The 21,368-nt window shown below is 40.3% G+C and overlaps 2 protein-coding genes, 1 long non-coding RNA gene and 1 pseudogene across 7 annotated transcripts; 2 read left to right on the forward strand and 2 right to left on the reverse strand.

The window, feature by feature from the left end:
- Window positions 1-539: 539 nt before the first annotated feature.
- LOC4328331 (protein YELLOW LEAF 1, choloroplastic-like) lies at window positions 540-3,168 on the reverse strand. Of its 2 annotated transcripts, none has more exons than XM_015768399.3 (5): window positions 2,997-3,168; window positions 2,710-2,899; window positions 2,358-2,455; window positions 1,340-1,427; window positions 540-1,120 (listed from the first exon to the last, which is right to left on the reverse strand). In XM_015768399.3, exons 2-5 carry the CDS (start codon window positions 2,795-2,797, stop codon window positions 897-899), a joined length of 498 nt encoding a protein of 165 aa, XP_015623885.1. In that variant the 5' UTR covers window positions 2,798-2,899; window positions 2,997-3,168; the 3' UTR covers window positions 540-896. The 2 variants fall into 2 exon arrangements, with proteins under 2 accessions (XP_015623885.1, XP_015623886.1); XM_015768400.3 differs by having other exon boundaries at window positions 2,767-2,899; window positions 2,997-3,145.
- A 2,393-nt stretch (window positions 3,169-5,561) lies between these two features.
- LOC4328332 (uncharacterized) lies at window positions 5,562-10,225 on the forward strand. Its single transcript, XM_015767977.3, has 12 exons — window positions 5,562-5,729; window positions 5,855-5,981; window positions 6,414-6,497; window positions 6,606-6,722; window positions 6,814-7,005; window positions 7,091-7,294; window positions 7,382-7,869; window positions 8,489-8,588; window positions 8,746-8,805; window positions 8,891-8,983; window positions 9,067-9,186; window positions 9,467-10,225. The coding sequence occupies exons 1-12, from the start codon at window positions 5,641-5,643 to the stop codon at window positions 9,809-9,811; spliced, it is 2,019 nt and encodes a 672-aa protein (XP_015623463.1). The 5' UTR covers window positions 5,562-5,640; the 3' UTR covers window positions 9,812-10,225.
- Window positions 10,226-10,976: 751 nt separating this feature from the next.
- Window positions 10,977-20,826, forward strand: LOC107280152 (uncharacterized). Of its 3 annotated transcripts, XR_003240775.2 has the most exons (5): window positions 10,977-11,148; window positions 12,158-15,486; window positions 16,326-19,150; window positions 19,219-19,647; window positions 19,840-20,826. It is a non-coding gene; the product is annotated as an uncharacterized lncRNA (long non-coding RNA). The 3 variants fall into 3 exon arrangements; XR_010739563.1 differs by having other exon boundaries at window positions 16,326-19,647; XR_010739564.1 differs by lacking the exon at window positions 10,977-11,148 and having other exon boundaries at window positions 14,848-14,985; window positions 15,054-15,486; window positions 16,326-19,647.
- On the reverse strand, window positions 11,949-19,454 carry LOC4328333 (tyrosine-sulfated glycopeptide receptor 1-like; annotated as a pseudogene). The gene is made up of 2 exons (XR_001543584.3): window positions 18,016-19,454; window positions 11,949-15,173 (listed from the first exon to the last, which is right to left on the reverse strand). The product of XR_001543584.3 is annotated as a tyrosine-sulfated glycopeptide receptor 1-like (transcript).
- Window positions 20,827-21,368: the final 542 nt, after the last annotated feature.

Here is a 21,368-nt window from a genome sequence, read left to right on the forward strand (position 1 = left end):
TCCCACTAGAGGAGTACCTTGCTCCAACATGACTAAAGATTGAATGAGTTTATGACTATACATCTCATAGTCATAGGTTGGGACCGAGGGAACGTGGACTAAAAAGCCAACGTTTATGAGGTGAATTTCACTTGTGTATTATGCATAAAGTAGAAAATCAGAAAGAAAAATCACGAGTGAGAGAAAGGGGTGGCATCACCTAATGTAATCCCTTCATTTTTAAATACACGACGTTGTTAACTTTTAGACATTACATTTGACCATTTATCCTATTAAAAATTTAGTGCAAATAAAAATTTAAGTCATGCTTAAATTACTCTAAAAAATATGTCACAACAAAACAAATGATACATATATTGTTTTAGTAGGATGAATGATTAGGCATCATGTCCAAAAGTCAACATTATCATATCCAACAGTATGTTAACGATTTTTCATGCAAACAAATGTGAAATGTCACTGTTGTATGCAACATATAGTTATGCAGTATTGAGCCCGCAATAGTTCTATTGAAATTTCCAAACACTTCTCGCAACATATCCAATCAACAATCTCAACAAAAAATTCACATTTTTAAACACCTGGTCCATTGTCACTCATTTGCCTCATCAAGGCCCTTCAAATATCATGTAGCTATTGTCATTGGCCTTTGATACACCAGTCTCAGCTTTCTACATGCCATTACCATTTCTTTCCAGAAGGCTGCTACACTCCATTACCATTTCTCAGGCACAATTCTCACTTGACACATTTCCAGAAAAGGAGTTTCAGATAAGGATGCAAATGGGCCAGTGGCCAGCCACGGATCGACCCGCTTAAATGATTTATAAGTGGGTTTACGGGTCAGCCCACTTGCATTTCGGATCGTCGCTAAAGTGTCCTATGAAACAAACCAACTATTGGGGAGCGAGCCCATTGTCATAGTCACTGCCCCTCCTTGTTCCATTCTGCAGGTTCCTCTCAAACTCCCTCAGGTAATCAAGAAGCAAAACGATCACGAACAGGATGAATCCACCGGCAGAGTTGCTGCCGCCTCCACCTCCACCTCCTCCTCCTCCACCGAACCGGAATGGCGGGAAGCCGGTGCCTCCATCGTCAAGCTTTGGACTCCTCACTTTCTCTGAAAGCATAAGGTCATCGAATTAAGAAGTGAGAATCCCCTAAAAAAATGTAAGAAGTGAGAAACTGTGAGCAAATGCAGTGAAAACATAGCTGTTATGTACAATGAGATTCAGTTCTTGGAGGAGGAAAGGACTGTTATGTACAACGAGATTCAGTTCTTGGAGGAAGAAAGGACGAACATCATGGATTTTGCATTTTTGCTGATGCTTTGCATTACCTTTAACTGACCCTGATGGCGGTGAGGTAGGTCCAGAGAAAGATTTGCGTCGTGCAGTCTGTGTCTGGTTTGCGCAACATGTTATTCTCTGCAGAAAAAAAAAAGCAAATTCAGAAACAGTTAGTGTTAGGTGGTTTCAGACCTTTTGCTGGTTAGAACTTCGTGTCTGCACTTCTAAATTTAGAAGCATCATGCTGCACAGCAACTTAACATTGAAAGTTATTACAAACCATAGCTACTTAAACTCATGCTGTTGCTTTCTTAAAAACAGCACGATAGTCGCCTAATAAAACTTAAACTCATGCTTTGTGAAGTGATGAGTATAATCAGAATTCAAGCTAGCACCAGATTGAACATGAAAAGATTAAATAATTAGCAGTTTGGAATTTGTTTTCGCTTCACCTATCTTAGGTCTCAATTCTTTTTCTCTAGCTAAAGCCTGAAGCTCTGAAAGTCTAGTTAAAATTCCCTATTTTTGCAGGAGTGATTTACTTTTTGAGACTAATGATTACTCCAATATGAATAGTTGAAGAATATATGTTCCGTGAAATGGACCAAAGTGTCACACATAAATAACATTTTTTTAATATTAAAAGTACAGCTGGGAGAAAGCACTCTTTCACAACATCACAATTTTATATGAGATATACATCTCTTGTGTTACAAAAATCCAATACTTTTAAATCTGTGATTTTTTTTAGAATATGCAAGGAGCGCTTCTTTATATATAAATCTGTGAAATGTCCGACCTATTCTAATTTCATGAACTAGTTCAAGTTCAAAACTTTGGATTTGCACTGAAGCCTGAAGACATGAACTTTCTCAGCTATCAGATTTGCTGATGCAGTCATACCTGATAAATGTATTTCTGAGAATTAGTATATTATAACCAATAAATTGATCTATGAAGCTTTTGACCGTGTAAAACTAAAACACAAGTATGACGAGCAGGCATGTCATAGCAAAACCAAGAAATATTCTACTTAACCACAGAACAGACAGGCAGGCACGTCCTCACCATGGATGCTTCGCATGAAGAAACTGCTCTGGCAGAAACGCTGAGTTTAGTCTTGAGAGATCGTGAAGACGAGATAGATTGTCCTTCCTGGCTTTGTCCTACATTGAATAACAATAAGTTTATGCTCATACTAAAGCATCATCACCTAATATTAAATTACATTCTGAAATAGTACTCATCTCTCTTTTTCCTTACAGCACTTTATGCGATTGACAATATATCAGTAGCAATTCTTCTTTTTTTTCCCTTTAAAAATTCACTCTTTTTTAGAAAAAAAAAAGTTCTTGCGAGACGAGTGCAGACAGCATTTCTTGGGTAAGACAAATTAAGGGAGACCGATTATATTACCAACCTCCACGATTTCTCCCAATCCCCTGGTACACAGCGGGGGTCAACAGAAGAAGCGAACCTGGCGATGACATTGTGGCAAGTGGAGGCATGATATGCAGCAGCTGTGTAGACAAAAACCACTCCTCAAAAACCACTCCTTTCTTTCTGAGCTGAGCTGTAGATACAACCAGGCACTAGCCTGAGCAAGAAAACTGCAGAAAGAAATGGGAGAAGTTCAGAACGAGATTGCAGGTGCAGTACAGAAGAATTGGTGCAAGAAAATCATGTTGCAGGAGAGGAGGAGATTACCTGGATTTTTTAGCTTGCAGAAGTGTGTAATTTGCAAATCCGCAGGAGAGAAGAAGATGAGAGAAGAGATAGATTTGGGTGGGAAATTGGGGTTTTGGATGAGAGAAGAGTGCAGAGTGGCAGTGACATGCGGCTGGGACGTTTGGCAACGAATGTTATCCGTATAGACTCTGGGGTCAGGTCGCGGAGTCGTCGCTGATCCGCATCGTCCAAAATAAATCCAAGGGTCAAGAACAAAGCAGAGGGCCAGCGAAGCGAAGAGCAAGATAGCTCGGCAAGACATCTAAGATGCTACTTCGATGATCCTCCTGAGAACGATGTCGATGATCCTCTTTTGAATTACAGTAAAGTGTATGGGTTGTACTTACAACTTGTAGAGATGTGTCATTTATATTTCTAAACTCTTAAAATACATATCCAAATCGCAGAACTTGTCATAGTGTGTCATCTAGGTCTCAAATCACCACAGCCCCTTCAAAATCCTACGTGGTGCTGATGTGGCATGCCACACGAACATTTAAAAATTTTCACTTTCTTTTTTTTTCTCTTTTTCTTCTCCTTCTTTTATTTTTTTCCTTTCTTCTCCTTTCTTCGTGACCCGAGCAAAAGAAAGGGAAAAAAGAAGAATGAGAAGAAAACAAAAAAAAAAGAAAAGAAGAAAAAAAAGAAAAGGACACGTCACGTCCACGTGGCATGCCACATCAGCGTCACGCAGGATACTAGAGGGGCTATGTCAATTTGGGACCTAGATGATATAATTTGACAAGTTTTAGAACCTGAATCTGCATTTTAAGAGTTTGAAGACCTAGATGATACAACCCTATAAGTTTAAAAACCGCCAACGCACCTTACTCTGAGAATTATGTGCTACGCGTGGCTCGTGCACTTCCCTGTTAGCATGAGCCAATTATTCTAGTACAGATAATTTATACTCATTCATGTTGTTTTTTTAATATATTACACAACTATAAGTTCGACCATTGTTCTTATTCAAAATATTAGTGTAGATATTAAAAACATAAAATATAGTATTTAAAGTACACAATTAAATTACAACAACATAAAAAATAATTACATAATTTTTCAAATAAAATAACTTATGTCCAAAAGTCAAACGAACAAAGAGAGTATTTTTTTTACATAAAATTAATGTAATAAATTCATTTCAAAATGTTTTTTAAACTCATCGTAAAATTAAAGCTCTCAAAAGTTAGTCATAAATATACACAATAGTGTAATGTTTAGGACTTAAATCCGGTGAACAAGTTATACCAAAAGAAAATTAATCAGCTGAGCGCTCACTGACTTCAGCTTATAATTATGCTTTTGATTACATGAACGAAGCTTTTTTTTTTATGGAGAGAGTATATCAATTTCATTTTTATTTTCAAATACACTAATACAACCTATATATTTTTCAAATATATAAATTTCTCTTTTTAAAATCTGCTCTGTCCATTTCGTATTATAAGTCGCTTTGATTTTTTTTACTATTCGAACTTCTTTAGATTCAACTAAGTTTATAGAAAAAACTACCCAATATCTACAACATCAAATTAATTTCATTGAACGTAATATTGAATATATTTTGATAATAAGTTTGTTTTGCGTTGAAAAATTTCATTATTTTCTTATAAGTTTGACTAAACCTGAAGACTTAAACTTGTTTTTGGAGAAAAAAAATCAAAATGAGTTATAATATAAAAAATAAAACTGTTTATTACAACAAAAATAGAAACTAAGGGTGTGTTTATTTCACGACAAAATTAAAAATTTGGTTGAAATTGCAATGATGTGAAGGAAAAGTTAGAAGTTTATGTGTGTAGGAAGTTTTGATGTGATGGAAAAGTTGGAAGTTTGAAAAAAAAGTTTGGAACTAAGACCCTATTTACATGGGACTAAAACTTTTAAGTCCCTATCACATCAGATGTTTGGACGCTAATTATAAATATTAAATGTAGACTATTAATAAACCCATCCATAATCTTGGAATAATTCACGAGACGAATCTATTTAGCCTAATTAATCCATAATTAGCCTATATGATGCTACAGTAAATATTCTCTAATTATGGATTAATTAGGCTTGAAAAATTTGTCTCGTAAATTAGCTTTTATTTATGTAATTAGTTTTGTAAGTAGTTTATACTATTTAACACTCTAAATTAGTGTCTAAAAATAGATAACAAAGTTAAGTCCTGATCCAAACACCGGCCTAATGATGAAAGTAGGTGTACAGTTACGTAGGGTAGGAACATCATATTTGCTACTGCTATTGCTACCCCTGTGGAACGGCCGCCGTCGTCACCGCTCCACCCACAGTCGTCACCTCACTTCAACGCTCGTCGTCCTCCTCCACTCCTCCACCTCCAACCTCCTCGCACGCCCTCCCTCCCTCCATAAACATAAAAGCCCTCGCGCACCCACACGCCCTTGTCGTTTCCATTCCACCCTTCCAATTCAACGCCCCTACAATGGTGGCGCCCATCGACCCACCTCGAATTCGTAGCGCGAATCCTCGTCTCCCAATGAGCATTTAATCGGTCCCGTTCCGTTCGCCGAGGCTGCAGTGAGCTGAATCTTTTGCATTCTTGCCTTCTTGGCTTCTTGCTGCTGGAGAAGAAGGAGAAGAGCGCGCGCTCCCCATGCCGTGCGCGCGCGCCGAGGACGCGCTGCCCTCCGCCGCCATCGCCGCCCTCGAGATGCCATCCTCCGCCGCCGCCGCCGCAGCAGCGTGAGTGTGATTGTTCTTGAATCTTTCTTTCTTTCCTTTTTTTTTTGTTTTGTTCTCGTGTTGATTTGGTTTCCATCTTGTTGCTCCCTCTGAATCTTGCTGAATGCTGGGAGTGATGGTTTCAGAGGCGGTCTGATCCAGAAGGTGGGCGGCGGCCGGAGATCGGGCGGGTCGGGGCGGGCGTTGCATCGGTCGGCGCATCTGTCGGCGGAGGACGACGGCCACGCGCCGCCGCCGGCGAGCTGCAGCAAGGTTCGGTTCCTGTGGGCTTCTGGTTGACTCGTTTCTATCTCCACAGCCCCTGCCCAGCATCCAGACATCCCAGAAATTCACATTCTTTGTTCGGATTCGGGGACACCACGGTTTGGGAACACTCGGATTACTGGCACAGAAAAGCGAGATTTCAACGGCAAATGCCCCCGCAAAAGCGGTGTCCTTTTGCGAAATGCCGTGGTGCGCAGGGCGCTGTCGGCTTCGGCTGGCCGTGCCTGCAAAAATTGTTTTTCATTGGGTCCCCCCCAAACCAAGGATGAACTGTCCCCTACCCCATTTGTCTCCACTTTCCATTAATCGCCGCAGACTGTGTGGTCAACCAACAATCTTGTTGTTTATTGCTTCCTGGGTTTATTTCTGCCAATCGAAGTAATGTCACAGCAATCGTCGTTTTCATTGTTGTTTTTGTAGGATGATAAGATCGGTGGTGGTGGGAAGAGAGAAGGGAGCCAGAGGAGCAGGATGAGGAAGTACAGGTCGCAGCTCGAGCAGGAAGTAAGAACTTGCTGATTCTCTTTATTTTGTGGCCTTCTTCTACAGACTACAGGCAGATGATGTTAGTGTGTAAATGTGATGTTCTTTATACTATCGAAAATTGTGCAGGTCAAGAAATTACAGAGGCAGCTCGAAGAAGAGATTGATTTGCATGTTGCGCTGGCAGACGCTGTTATGCAAAATGCTGGACCTGTACTGAACTCCTCTGTGAAGATTCCATACAAGGTGAAGAGCTACTAGCTAGTTTTCTTGTCTTTATGGAATGCCATTTCTGAGCCAATTCAGTAATTTTTGTTTTGACCTTTTCATTCTCCAGGCACAAGAATTACTAACTAACATTGCCTCCTTGGAAAGTGCCGTATCGAAGCTTGAAAAGGACTTAAATGAACTATATTACCAGCTTTGTCATGAAAGGAATGAAAGGTTACTTGCCGAAAGTAAACCAGGGTGCTTGCCATCTACATCCCCAGATCACTCATTGTCAACTTGCACGTGCACATGGGAAGAAGTAAGTTTTTTTTTTTTTTTAAGTAAATATATCTGTCTTCTTTCTGATGTTGGAGTTATTGATACCTTCTTGTTATCTTTCTTAGCACATATCATCATTGAGAGATTTAAAGTTTGGAGGATCTGAGTCAATGAGGTCAACACAACAAGATTTATACTCTGAACTTGAATATGAACAAGATGTTGGAGAAGATCCTGAGGAGAGACAAATGGTTTCTCTAAATAGACTATTTGAAAAACACCGGGATGTTTCTTTAAATAGACTTCTGGAAAAACACCGGGATGAAGAGGTCCTTCTCATGCCTATTTGTATAGTTTTGGAAGATAGTTAATTGTGCTAGACATATTCGTGCAAGGTTTGATTTATCTCTCTGCAGATGCAAGAATCTTGCTCTACTGATAAAGAAGGCGAAGAAGATGAGAAGATTGATACTCTATCATTTGAACAATCCATACTAAAGATAACTAGCATGAAATTAGGGAATCTTTGGAACAATCCTAACCAGCTCTCAGAGGAGATGGTTCGTTGCATGAGAAACATTTTCCTCCGTCTATCTGAATCCTCGAAGATGTTACCAAAGGAATCTTCTGATTGTTCATCTTCCTCAGCAGAACGTCTTTCTGGTTCTACACTGGCATCCTTCTCAGATTCATCCATCATTCCCTCAATGCTACGAAGTCCTTCAGTTGACTCGAATCGCAATGATGAGATGACAACTGAAGCCAGCAACTTTGATCCATATAAAGTTAATGGGAAGGAAAGCCGAAGAGATATTGGAAATTATCATTCAGCAGCTGAAGTATCTTGGATGTCTGTTGGAAAGGAGCAACTTGAATATGCATCTGAAGCTCTAAAAAAATTCAGGTTTGATGCTGCAACCTAGGCTAAAACTGCCTGTCCTAATGTCAAACATACTGCATGTTATGAGGTTCATATGAAGCATGTTTTTTTTTGAAACACTCGTTCATATGTATGATACTATCAGCATACTATGCACATTTCTAATCTCATTTTACTGTTGATGCCTAAGTGAATTTACAAACAATTGAACTGTTATGAGGTTTGTACCGAGGGAAGAATGAGATGCTTCTTGTAATCTTTTATTTTCAGGAAACACAAACCGTATTATATTTTATATTTTGGAACCCCACAACTTGTTGTCATTTTTAGCCCTGAAAGGAATCCCTGGCAGTGTGTAATTTATCCATATTTGAATGTGTTAACGAGCACTCTTTTCCATGCCACTTTGACTTATCTTTGATGTATGATAAAACTTTCAACCCCAATGTCTTGCTGATGAGCAAACAAATGTTAACACATACTCACTACATCTCATAATAAATGTTTTCTTTGCGACGCTTTCCAAGTTTTTTGGTCTATTTTCTGTCAATTACGGTGTTCCTCATTGAAGACCATCTTTAATTCTTACTAATACTTATGTTGAATGTAAGTGTAACAAATAACCATGCCTTTGTATTTACAGATTTCTTGTGGAACAGCTATCAAAGGTTAACCCTAATAGTATGAACTGTGATGAGCGGCTAGCCTTTTGGATTAATTTGTACAATGCACTGATTATGCATGTAAGTATGTTACCAAAGAGACTGGCTTTGCAAACAAGTCCTGCACTGATGATTTATGCATATTTCTGTTCCTCATATTTCATTTTGCTTTTACTACGTATTTCTTTCTCACTAGACTAATACTATATACTAAATTTTCTGTACTGGTTTCTATCAGGCATATCTAGCATATGGAGTTCCACGAAATGATATCAAGCTTTTTTCCCTAATGCAAAAGGTTTGAGCAGGATCTCTTCTCTGAACAAAAAATGTATAACACTTTCTTCAATATGGATTTCAATTAACACGTGCTAGCGATGCAGGCCTGTTACACAGTTGGTGGTCAGTCTTTCAGTGCTGCTGAAATAGAATTTGTGATTCTAAAGATGAAGACTCCAGTGCATCGGCCCCAACTTGTATAGCTTTTTCTATAACCTATTTATTTTCCATTTGCTTATAAATCATAACGCCTCTCATTGGTGTCCCTACCTTTCTATAGTCCTTGATGCTAGCTCTTAACAAGTTCAAAATTACTGAGGAGCACAAGAAATACTCGATTGATGGGACAGAACCCCTTGTGTTGTTTGGACTCAGCTGCGGAATGTTCTCTTCACCCGCCGTAAGTATATGAGTTTTATCATTGTTTTCATGTAAATATGTGTGTATTGTACTATTTGTTCAGCAAATATTGCAATCGCCAAGTGCATGTTTCTGCAGCAACCATTGCGCTACCAAACAATATTGCTTGCTTCAAATCCTTGTTCAGATGCTATAGTAACATGTTCTTTCAATGACGTTTGAACATCCACACTGTCGTAACTATTAACATATCAAGCTGTTATTTTCCTTTTCCTCTTTTTATTTTTTTAACAATCTTGTGATGATCTGCCGTCATACAGGTGAGGATCTTCTCTGCAGCAAATGTCCGTCAGGAGCTTCAGGAATCTTTGAGAGACTATGTCCAAGCGTCTGTTGGTATAAGCGACCGAGGGAAACTGCTAATCCCAAAGTTACTGCAGAGCTATGCCAAGGGGAATGTCGAAGATTCTTTGCTCGCTGACTGGATCTGCCATCACCTTACACCTGATCAAGTTGCAGTCATCCGAGATTCTTCTTCACAGCGGAAGCAGCGGCTTCTTGGAGCACGCAGTTTTACTGTTGTTGCATTCGACTCAAAATTCCGCTATCTGTTCTTGCCTGACAGCAGTGGCTCCCAGAAGCCAGAACCCAAACGGACTTCGTGAGCTGTGTTCAGAAAACACATGCTATGAGCGAGTATGTTTGGTCCTAGAACCATTTCTTGCATACTGGACAATGGAGTAGCTAGTTGTATATGATGTAAATTTTTGGAGGAAGAGTATATGATGCAACAAAGATGAGAAGCTGGAGGGTGATACAAAGAGCTCCAGTAAGGATACAGGATAGTTCATATGTATGATCAGATTATCTCAGCTGAATTGGCGATGAAGGTTCATCTGGATCTCATTTTGTTCTGTTACTGTCTTTCCATAATGAAGATAACCTTTTGTAATTTTTGTTTTCGACATACCTTTTTTTGGGGGTATAGTTCTTGATCTTGGTCAATTGATTTGTAAGTTGTGCTCTAAATAATGTATAGTGCTTTTACCTCTTTATAATAATGTGAGTTACTTTGTCACTGTCTGGCTGTTACTGCTGGAATAAGTAACCGTTCTATGAGATGCAACCTTTGTCAGATAGATAAAGTTTATGCCTTTTTTATTCGAAATGCTTGGAATTTACAAGGAAAAGAAATGGAATCGTTTTGAATACAAACAATGTTGGCAATAATCACTTTTTTTTTTTGGGAGCAAAAACCATAACCCTTATTATCATCATACATTGGAGATTTTGCCCCCTTTTTGTAAGGTAATAGCTCAAACTGCTCGTCTTAGGGCTAGTTTGTGTATGCAGTGCTATATTGTTACAATGATATTTAAGAACTTGTTTTTTTTTTTTCAAAACCTATCCTTCTGAACTCCATTATAACTTCTGCAAAGATAAAAAAACCAAAAATATTAAACTAAAATCTTGAAATATTAAACGTTATATTTTATCAAAGGTAGCCTTCAAAATCAACAAAATTTATGTTATCCCTTTCAAGCAACTCACCTCAATTACATGTGGGGCCAAACCCACTTATTTTTCCAGCTTGTCTTTTTTTAGAAAAAAACATTTCAAAAAATCCTTTAGACGGGGCTTTTAACTATTTGCCACTCTTACGGATGTTGCTTAACGATTTGCCACTAGGGCCCACATGTCATAGACACATGAGGGCTCGCATGTCATTGACAGGGTGTGGCGAATCGTTAATTGCCATGTCACAAGAGTGCAAATAGTTAAATTACATTGGGCCAATAAGTGGGCCGGGCTGCCCAAGAGGCTTGGGCCATCTCCTCTCTCTCCTCTCCTCCTTCACGCCGCGAGATGAATCCCCCGGCGACTCCACTCCAGCGCCGGCGAATGCCGCCGCCCGCCGGCAGCGGCGGCGGCGGTGGCAGAGCCGTTTGATTCCCCCAGAAGTTTGTGCGGGGGAGGCGGCATCCAGCTCTCCACTCCCAGGGTCAGTTGATTCATCCGCGCTTTTTTTTTCCTTCTGCTCGTTGCTCTTCACACCACAGTGATCTGCTGAGCCGGGAGGGGTAGGAGTAGTAGATCGGCTGTTGCTCGGGACCCGTGGAGTGGGATGGATTGCGTTGAGCTCATGCCAAATTGAGACATGAACATCCTTGTGATTTTGCTTTTTTCAGAAACATTTTTACTAGTCTCAGGTTCCTTATATATTTTTGGGGTAATTTTGGTGCCCATATCAGTTCACGTGGTATTATTAGTTTTCCTTGCCACTTCCATCGTAATAATCGGATCAGTAATATGATTCACATATTTGGTTATATTGTAATCATGTATTGGTCTGTCACTTATTATGTTCCTGGCATTCTGCCTCTTTAATCATGGTCTCCTGATAATGTTGTGAATCTGCCTTTTTTTTTTTTGAGTAAATTTCATTAAACCCCACGTATTATGATCTAAGTTGCACAAAATCACAGGTATTTTGGTAAGTGGCACATAACCCTAAATATTATGGTTATAAAGTTTTACAAAACCACATCGTTAACATTTTGACATAGTCCTATATCAAAATAAAGAAAGCGAATCTAACATTTTTATGTTGGATAAAATGCTTATAAATTTGAGATATGATTGTAGAACTCAAAAGTGTGTGCTAGATTAAAGTCAAAATAATTATTAATGTGGTTTTATGAAACGTTTAGACTGCCATGTGTCAAAGTTCTTGTGGTTTTGTGAAACTTGGACCATTATAGATGAGGTTTTACAAAAATTACTCCTTTTTTAAAATCAAAATTTAATCACAGAATAATTTGCTGAACGAAAAAATAGGTTTGGATACAAAACAGTAAAAAAATGGTAATCTATGGAGGACTGTGCAAAAAGGAAGTACACAAATATTAATTCTTCTGCTACTATGAGCTTCTCTGTGCACTTCAAAAGTTTAAGTGCATGATCATCATGTGCTATCATATTCTGATTTAATTGAGTTCTGTTGTTTGCAGCTCAGTGCCTATGATGTCTAGGCAGGAGACTACCTCTCGTATAGTTGGTCTCATTCCAGGATTGTGGTTGACACACTGGCATGCAACTTCAAGTACCTTCAGCATCTGCTCTTCATGTCCTGTGCCTCGGAGTGTTGGATCCAGGACCTCAATCTGCTTTCCTTTGGATCTCATCTCCTGGACCCACTCGATGAGTTCTTTTGATGCAGACAAGACTGGAATGGGTCGCCTCCCGGTGAGTAGTTCAAGCAGGACAACCCCAAAACTGTACATGTCACCTCTCAGTGTAGCCATCCACCCTTGCCCATACTCTGGGGGAACGTAACCAAGAGTGCCAACTAGTTCAGTTGTGACATGGGTTTTGTTGGGAAGGATCAATCTTGATAACCCAAAATCTGCAACATAAGCTTTGAATTCTTTGTCAAGTAGAATGTTGCTGGACTTGATGTCACGGTGGACTATGTTTGGCTTACAAACATCATGGATATAAGCAAGGCCCTGGCTTGCCCCTTGTGCGATCTTGAGTCGCATTGGCCAATCAAGAAATGAACTGGCATCGTTGTCCCTGTTGTGAAGCCAATCGTCCAGGCTACCATTCTCCATGTAGGAATATATGAGGAACCTTGAGTTTCCCTGGATGCAGTAACCCCACAGTGGCACAAGATTATCATGCTGTGCCATGGAGAGTGCATCAACCTCTGCACTGAATTCCCTTTCCATCAGACACATGTCACTATTGAGCTTCTTGATGGCAAGCATTGAGCCATCAGATAGCTCACCTTTGTAGACAAGTCCGTAACCTCCACAACCGATGATGTTCTCCTTGTCAAAATTTTTTGTAGCCTTCAGGAGATCAGTGAATGTGAGCTTGGTTTGCTCCCCCTTTCCTTGTGGTACCATCACCAAGGGTTGTTCTGAATTGAGGTTGGACGATGGTGCTTCTGTCCCATCATTGCTGTATCTCCTGTTTTTGCTCAAGAAACTTGTGCTCCTCAACAAGGTAAGGAGATGAGCTAGCAAGACAAGGATGGCAATTCCTCCAAAGAACACACCAAATGTAACTGCAAGAATGGCTTTCTTGATGTGTCGTTTTTTGGAGATGTATGATGTTTGAGCTGAACTGCAATGGTTTGCAAGCATAGGACCACATAATTTTGGATTGCCATCAAAGATAGAACTTGGGAATGTGCTAAGCTGACCTACAGTTGGAACTGGTCCTTCTAGGTCATTGTTAGAAACATTAAATGCTGAAAGGAAGTGCAATTTGTTCAGTGCTTCAGGGATTGTACCAGTGAGATTATTGTTTGACAAGTCAAGCATCTGAAGATTTGTGAGATTGCAGATTGATTCTGGTATCTGTCCAGACAATTTATTGGAGCTCAAATTGAGTAAAAGAAGTGCCTTCAACTGACCAATCTCCTTAGGGATTGCGCCAGCGAAGTTATTGATGCCTAGATTGAGCACTTTGGGGAAAGCACTGTTTATTCGGTACTGAAGTGATTGGGCTGTAAAAATTGGCAGCTCAAAGACTTTTGGTGCAACATTGTCTGTTTTTAGCATTGGCATCTCCATTAATGCTGTTGGAATTTCTCCTGAAAGGCTGTTGTTCGTTATGTCTAGATAGAAGAGGAAGTTTAGGCTGCTGATCCAGATAGGTATTTGTCCAGTTAGTTGGTTGTCATGTAAAAATAACATCTCCAAATTTGTGAGCTTTGATAACCAATGAGGTATTTTCCCAGACAATGAACAACCATACAGGGAAAGAACCTGAAGATTCTCAAAACCATCAATGCTATCATCTAAAGGTATGGTTTCGTGCATGAAGTTGATCGCGATTATCAAGGTTGTGAGGTTTTTGGAGCTCTGAAGCATCTGAAGTGTACTGGTTATATTTGCAAGAGAGTTCTTAACAAGTGACAGGAATGATAAGGACTTCAGATTACCTATTTTCTCTGACAGCTGCCCACGAAAGTTGTTGAAAGATAATCGTAATGCAGTTAGATTGCTACATGAGTAAATGCTTTCTGGGATCGTCCCATTGAATTTATTCCACACGACATCTAAAGTTTTTAGATTGGGTAGTGTGGAGAAGTTAACCTTGGTGAGCTCCCCACTGAAGTTGTTCTTTTTTAGGTCAATGGTTACAAGGTTTGTGCAGTCACTCAACGTTGATGGCAGCTCCCCTGACATGTTGTTGTTGTCCAGATGGAACTCCTCCAGTCTCTTGAGCTGTCCTATGGAATGTGGGATGCTGCCAATGAACTTATTTCCTCCAAGATCAAGGGTGACCAAATTTATGAGCTTGGTGATGCCGTCAATTGATCCTTCTAACTGATTGTTAGGAAAAGAGAGGTGCTTCAAAGAGGTAATATCAAAGATCTCATATGGAATAGCCCCAGTGAGATTGTTTTTGCCAGAGCTGAGCAATGTCAGTGTGGAACAATTACTGAGCCCTGGAGGGATGCCCCCACTGAATTGGTTATAACTAATATCAAGCAAGGCAAATGATGGTGCACTGGCACAGAACGAAGTTGGTATCTTCCCAGTAAAGCTGTTATTGCTGGCGTTGAGCGCTACGAGACTCTTCATCACCTCCCATGTTGTTGATGGAAAATTTCCTGTAAACAAGTTGCTTGATATGTTTAGTACCTGCAGAGGCCGGTCATGGGTCGAAGATGGCAGATCGCTTAAGTCTCCTGTCAGGTAGTTAAAACTGACATCAAGGATCATGATGCTGCTGGATGACACCAATTCCAGTGGTAAGCCACCAGACAGTGAGTTGTGGGACAAGTTGAGGCGCATCAAGCCTATCAGGTTGCCAAGGGAAGGTGAGATGATCCCCTCAAGCCCTCTAGTAGCCAGAAACACCTCATTGACTGTCCTATTTGGGTTGCAGGTGATCCCTTCCCATACACAGCAGTCCGTGCCATTCTTCCATGACATGCCCAGGCCACCATCCTTTGAAAGCCAAGCGAGAAACTGGATCAGGGAGTTGCTCTCTTTCTCGGTGCAAGAACTGGTGGGAGAGGCCAAGAAGAGCAGCAGCGCAAGAGCAAGACCAAAGGAAGTTATGGGGAATCTGTTGCTGTAGTTCTTGTTCGAGAACTGGAGGGGTTGCATGGTTTTCTCCATAACCTAGCATCAGAGCCAATAGTTTGAAGAAGAATGATCATGATATGAAGGGAACAAGCAGCTGCTGCCTCTTCTTTGTTTTATCTTCTCAGGTCAAAATCACCACATTTATGAGTCAGGACTAAGCTGCTATTGGTTAGATGTGACATCACTTTCCAAATTCACTGTTCACACCAGCAAGCTGCTATAGTCTACTGGTAAGTCTGACTTCCATTCACTAATGGTTTGGTAATACTTATAACAGACATCCATGATTCGGCCATTATTGAACTTTTGTAGCGTGCGTTAATTTACTCGATATGACAATTATACAAGTTTCATTATGTTTAACTTTTGCTATTGGCATAAACATTTAAGACTAACAAAGATGAATAGAAAAAAAAATCCCTTTTTGCTGGGCAAGAAAGTGGCTCTCTCAAAATTGCAAGGAGCTAAAAGAGTTTCACGAAAATGAATGAGCCCGCAAGCATTGACCATACCAATGAATATTTGTCTGTAACTATCAGTATATTTCAGCATGTCAGGTAACTTTTTTTTCTCGAAAATATGTCAGGTAAGGATCAAAAAGAAAAATGTAGGTTTTTTTTTCACAAAGTGGTTATTACAGTCCCATTAGGCCATCACCAAGAATAAAATGTTTATCCATTTGCTTCCTTTTTTTTTATTCGCTAGGATTTTTTTTTTCTGAGAATATGTTAGTTTTGTGCTCTCTAAGAAAACAAACAACAAATTGATTCATATATTTTGTTACTACATGGTAATCATGTGTTGAGCTGTCACTTATTAAATTCCTGGTATTTGCCTCTTGAATCATGGGCTCTCGATAATGTTGTGAATCTTCGTGTTGTTTATCGAATTCTAACTACAGAATAGTTACAAGAAGGGAAAAAATGGGTTTGAATTACAAAATAGTAAAAAAAGATAATTCATGAGAGACTGTGCAAAGTACAGTGCAACACTCAGCTTCTCTCTGCACTCTAAAGTAGATCATCATGTGTTATCTAATTCTATTTTAATTGAGTTTTGTTGTCTGCAGCTCGGTGCCTATGATGTCCAGGCAGGAGACAACCTCTTGTATAGTTGGTCTCATTCCAGGATTATGATTTACACACTGGCATGCAACTTCAAGAACCTTCACCATCTGTTTTTCATATCCTGTGCCTCGGAGTGTTGGATCCAGGACCTCAATATACTTTCCTTCAGATATCATCTCCTGCACCCACTCGACAAGTTGTTTTGATGAAGACAAGATTGGAACAGGCCGCCTTCCGGTGAGCAGCTCGAGCAGGACTACTCCAAAGCTGTACATGTCACCTCTCAATGTAGCCACCCACCCTTGTCCATACTCTGGGGGGATGTAACCGAAAGTGCCGACTAGCTCTGTTGTGACATGGGTTCTGTTGGGAAGGATCAACCTTGATAGCCCAAAATCTGCAATGTGAGCTTTGAATTCTTTGTCAAGTAAAACATTGCTGCACTTGATGTCACGGTGGACTATTTGAGGCTTGCAGACATCATGGATGTAAGATATACCCTGGCTTGCTCCTTGTGCAATCTTGAGCCGCATTGGCCAGTTAAGAAACGAGCTGGCATCATCATTCCTGTTATGAAGCCAATCATCCAGGCTGCCATTCTCCATGTAGGAATATATGAGCAACATTGAGTTTCCCTGGATGCAGTAACCCCACAGCGGCACAAGATTGTCATGCTGCGCTGTAGAGAGTGCGTCAACCTCTGCACTGAATTCCCTCTCCATCAGACACATGTCGCTGTTGAGCTTCTTTATGGCAACCATCGATCCATCAGATAACTCAGCTTTGTAGACTAGCCCATATCCTCCACAACCGATGATGTTCTCCTTGTCAAAGTTTTTTGTAGCCTTCAGATCAGTGAATGTGAGCTTGGTTTGCTCTCCCTTTCCTTGTGACAGCATCACCAAGGTTTGCTCCGACTTGATGTTGGACAATGTTTCTTCGGTGCCATCGTTTCTGCATCTCCTGTTCTCAGTCACGAAATTCTTGCCCCTCAAGAAGAGAATAAGACGAGCTAGCAAGAACAGGATGGTGATACCTCCAAAAAATACACCAAATGCAAGTGCTAAGATGGCTGTCTTGTTATGTCGCTTTTTGGAGACATACGATGTTTTATCTGAACCACAATGGTGTACAAGCATAGGACCACACAATTTTGGATTGCCATCAAAGCTAGAATTCGGAAACGTGCTAAGTTGGCCTACAGTTGGAACTGATCCTTCTAGGTCATTGTTAGATACATTAAATGCTGAAAGGAAGTTCAGTTTGTTCAATGCTGCAGGGATTGGACCAGTGAGGTCATTGCTTGATATGTCAAGCACCTGCAGGTTTGTGATGTTGCAGATTGATTCTGGTATCCCTCCAGAGAATTTGTTGGAGCTCAAATTGAGTAAAAGAAGTGCCTTTAACTGACCAATCTCCTTCGGGATGACACCAGTGAAGTTATTGATACCTAGATTCAGCACTTTTGGGAGAGCACTGGTTCTTCGGTATTGAAGTAATGGAGCTGTAAAAACAGGCAACTCAAAGACCCTTGGTTCAACATTATCTGTTTTGAACATTGGCATCTCCATTAAGGCTTTTGGAATTTCTCCGGAAAGGCTGTTGCTCGATAAATCTAGATAGAAGAGGAAGTTTAGACTGCTGATCCAGTCGGGTATCTGTCCAGTAAATTGATTATTATATAAAAATAACACCGCCAAATTTTTGAGCTTTGATAACCAATGAGGTATTCTTCCAGACAACATACAATTGGCCAGGGAAAGGACCTGAAGATTCTCAAAACCATCAATTATATCACCCTCTGGCATTGTTTCTTGCTTGAAGTTGCGACCAATGAGTAAGGAGGTGAGGTTCCTGCAACTCTGAAGTACCTGAATTGTCCTTGTGATATTTGTAAGAGAGATATTAACAATTGATAGAAAAGAGAGGTACTGCAGATTTCCTATTCTCTCTGACAACTGGCCATGGAACCCATTGTAAGACAGCCGTAATGCAGTTAGATTTCTGCATGAGTAGATGCTTTCTGGAACTGTTCCAGAAAAATTGTTCCAAACGACATCTAAAGTTTTCAGATTGGGCAGTGTGGAGAAGTTGACATTGGTGAGCTTCCCGCTGAAGCTGTTGCTCTTGAGGTCGATGGTTACAAGGTTTGTGCAGTCACTCAAAGTCCATGGCAGCTCCCCGGACATGTTGTTGTTGTCCAGATGGAGCTTCTCCAGTCTTTTCAGCTGTCCTATGGAATCTGGAATGCTACCAATGAGCTTATTTCCTCCGAGATCAAGGGTGACCAGATTTATGAGCTTCATGATGCCCTCAATTGATCCTTCTAACTGATTGTTAGGAAAAGAAAGGTGCTTCAAAGAGGTAATATTGAAGAGCTCATATGGAAGGGTCCCACTGAGATTGTTTCTGCCAGTGCTGAGGAATGTCAACTTGGAGCAATTACCAAGCCCTGGAGGGATGCCTCCACTGAATTGGTTATTACTAAGTTCAAGCAAAGCAAAGGATGGTGCACTGACACAGAACGAAGTTGGTATATTCCCAGTAAAGCTGTTGGTGCTGGCATTGATCGCGACAAGACTCTTCATCACCTGCCATGTGGTTGATGGAAAAATTCCTGTAAACAAGTTGCTTGATATGTTCAGTACCTGCAGAGGCCGGTCAGGGGTTGAAGATGGCAGGTCACTCATGCCTCCTGTCATGTAGTTAAAACTGACATCAAGGACCACGATGCTGCTTGATGACACCAGTTCCAGCGGTAAGCCACCGGACAGCAAGTTGTGGGACAAGTTGAGGCGCATCAGACCTGTGAGATTGCCAAGGGAAGGTGAGATGACCCCTTCAAGGCCTCTAGAAGCCAGAAACACATCAGTAACCATCCTGTTTGGGTTGCAGGTGATCCCTTCCCATGCGCAGCAGTCCGTGCCATTCTTCCATGACATGCCCAGGCCACCATCCTTCGAGAGCCCAGTGAGAAACTGGATGAGTGAGTTCCTCTCTTGCTCGGTGCAAGAACTGGTGGGAGAGGCCAAGAAGAGCAGCAGCACAAGAGCATGGCCAAGGTAAGTCATGTGAAATCTGTTTTTGTGGTTCTTGTTGGAAAAATGGAGGGGCTGCATAGTTTTCTCCATAGGCTAGCATCGGAGCCAATAGTCTGATGAAGAAGGAACATGATAGGAAGGGAACAAACAGTTGCCATCTCTTCTTTGTTTGATCATTCAAGTCATAGTCACCAAATTTATGAGTCAGGATTAAGATCTTATTGACTAATTGCAGCATCGCTTTCTAAGTTAACTATTCCCCACCCGCCACTACAGTTTATTGGTAAGTCTGACTTCCACGCACAATAATTCGATAGTACTTGTAGCAGCCATCCACTGATTCAGCTATTATTGAACTGTTTTTATCATGACCTAATTTATTTGATCTGACTTCTACCAGCTTCATCACGTCAATTTTTCGCTGTTTTAACAATGACAAAACTGAACAGAATATTTATCCTTTTTTGATGGGCAGGAAAAACACATCCTTTTTTTTTTGGCGAAAAGAAGGGACCTCACAGATTTGCAAGATCGGATTGGTGAGGTACATGACAAACAACATCATTCAGAAAAAGAAAAGGAGCACATGTTTTGAAGCAGTCATCGATGTCAAGATCCACATGTGTACGGGCATGGAAAGAACGGATTAATGGAGGAAATATTTCCCAGGGCTCTCTCGTTGACCCTGAGGCGTTTACTTTTCTTGCCGTTGTCAGCATCAAAGCTTTGGTTTTGGTTAACATCTAAGTTGCAAATGGCAATTGGTTTACGATGGTTTTGGCCTTTGGACTGCGACTCTTGAAGTCTAGATTAGCAGCAATGCTGGACCAGACTGCAGCATCATTAGAGGGGCTGAGAATCGATTAGTCAGGTTAATGGCAGTGTTCATGTGATCATTAGCTGGTATTTCAGTAACCAGCAAAAAGATTGCTTGCATTTGTCTTTTCCTTTGGCAGATAAGGAGTACTTCTGATGTTGATAGAATATGCTGTTTCTATGGCTATGATAATGTCTGTCAAATACAAATGCAGAAGGGCACAAGTGGCTATCATTAAAAATCAAAGTTACAAGGAGTTAAAAATAAGTTTCAGGAAAATGAAGGCGGCAGCAAGAATTGACCGTACTCTTTTCATTTTTATCTAGTACTTCCTCCGTTTTATAATGTAAGGGTTTCTAACATTAACCACATTCGTATAGATGTTAATGAATCTAAACACATATATTTATATGAATGTGGGTAATACTAGAAAGTATTACATTATGAAACGGAGGGAGTGTAAATTTTGTCTGTAACTATCAGTATGTTCTTTTGCCGGGTCGGCCGAACGAGGCAGACCAAATTTCATTATGGTAAAGGAGAATGTAAAGAACTATAAGCATATTCCAGCATGTCAGGTAATGACCAAACAAGAAAAATGCTTGTATGGAAGATATTATATCAGCTTTTGGTCCGTCACTTTCACAGATCGGTTTAGATACACAGTCCCATCACTATGTGTTAAGTTCTCTCTTTTCTCTAAGAAAATGTGCCAATATGGCTGTGTGCATCCGTTTTGAATGTAGATCCGAGTTTTAATTCATTTTTTAAAAAAATAAATGTCTGGACAGCATGATAGCAAAATCGAAAAGAAAACGAGACAATAAAAATTAAAGGAAAAGGCTAATGGGCTCACAATTCCTGGCCAACTTTATTGTTACAGTTGATTAGTCGATCGTAAAATAGAAAACATAATTAGCATATAGGGCTTAGTGCCATACCAAAACATTAGTAATCAATACTTTGGGCTCTGATAGCTGCAGTCAGCAAACCAAGCCTCCTGTTGCAACTACAGAAAATTAGCGCGCGTTAGGTTGGTTGGCTGCAGTTGCACTGCTACAGCCAACAATACCGATCAACCTCTTGGTAGGGTAAAATTCTTAGTAATGTGTTTGGATTGATACCAATTAAGAGTCAAATTTTATGTTATGGTGAAGAAAGTTTTATAACTATACCAAATTAAGCAT

This window comes from Oryza sativa, chromosome 2 (genome assembly GCF_034140825.1).
Source record: "Oryza sativa Japonica Group chromosome 2, ASM3414082v1".
NCBI lineage: Eukaryota > Viridiplantae > Streptophyta > Magnoliopsida > Poales > Poaceae > Oryza > Oryza sativa.

Bases quoted from the DNA above. Each gene is read 5' to 3' on its own strand.
- LOC4328331 (XM_015768399.3), bottom strand. From the start codon at position 2,797: ATGCCTCCACTTGCCACAATGTCATCGCCAGGTTCGCTTCTTCTGTTG. The intron at 1,428-2,357 runs GTGAGGACGTGC...TTTTTTCTGCAG, and splicing joins CTTCATGCGAAGCATCCATG to AGAATAACATGTTGCGCAAA. The intron at 1,121-1,339 runs GTAATGCAAAGC...TTATGCTTTCAG, and splicing joins GCCATCAGGGTCAGTTAAAG to AGAAAGTGAGGAGTCCAAAG.
- LOC4328332 (XM_015767977.3), top strand. From the start codon at position 5,641: ATGCCGTGCGCGCGCGCCGAGGACGCGCTGCCCTCCGCCGCCATCGCC. The intron at 6,723-6,813 runs GTGAAGAGCTAC...TTCATTCTCCAG, and splicing joins CTGTGAAGATTCCATACAAG to GCACAAGAATTACTAACTAA. The intron at 9,187-9,466 runs GTAAGTATATGA...GCCGTCATACAG, and splicing joins GAATGTTCTCTTCACCCGCC to GTGAGGATCTTCTCTGCAGC.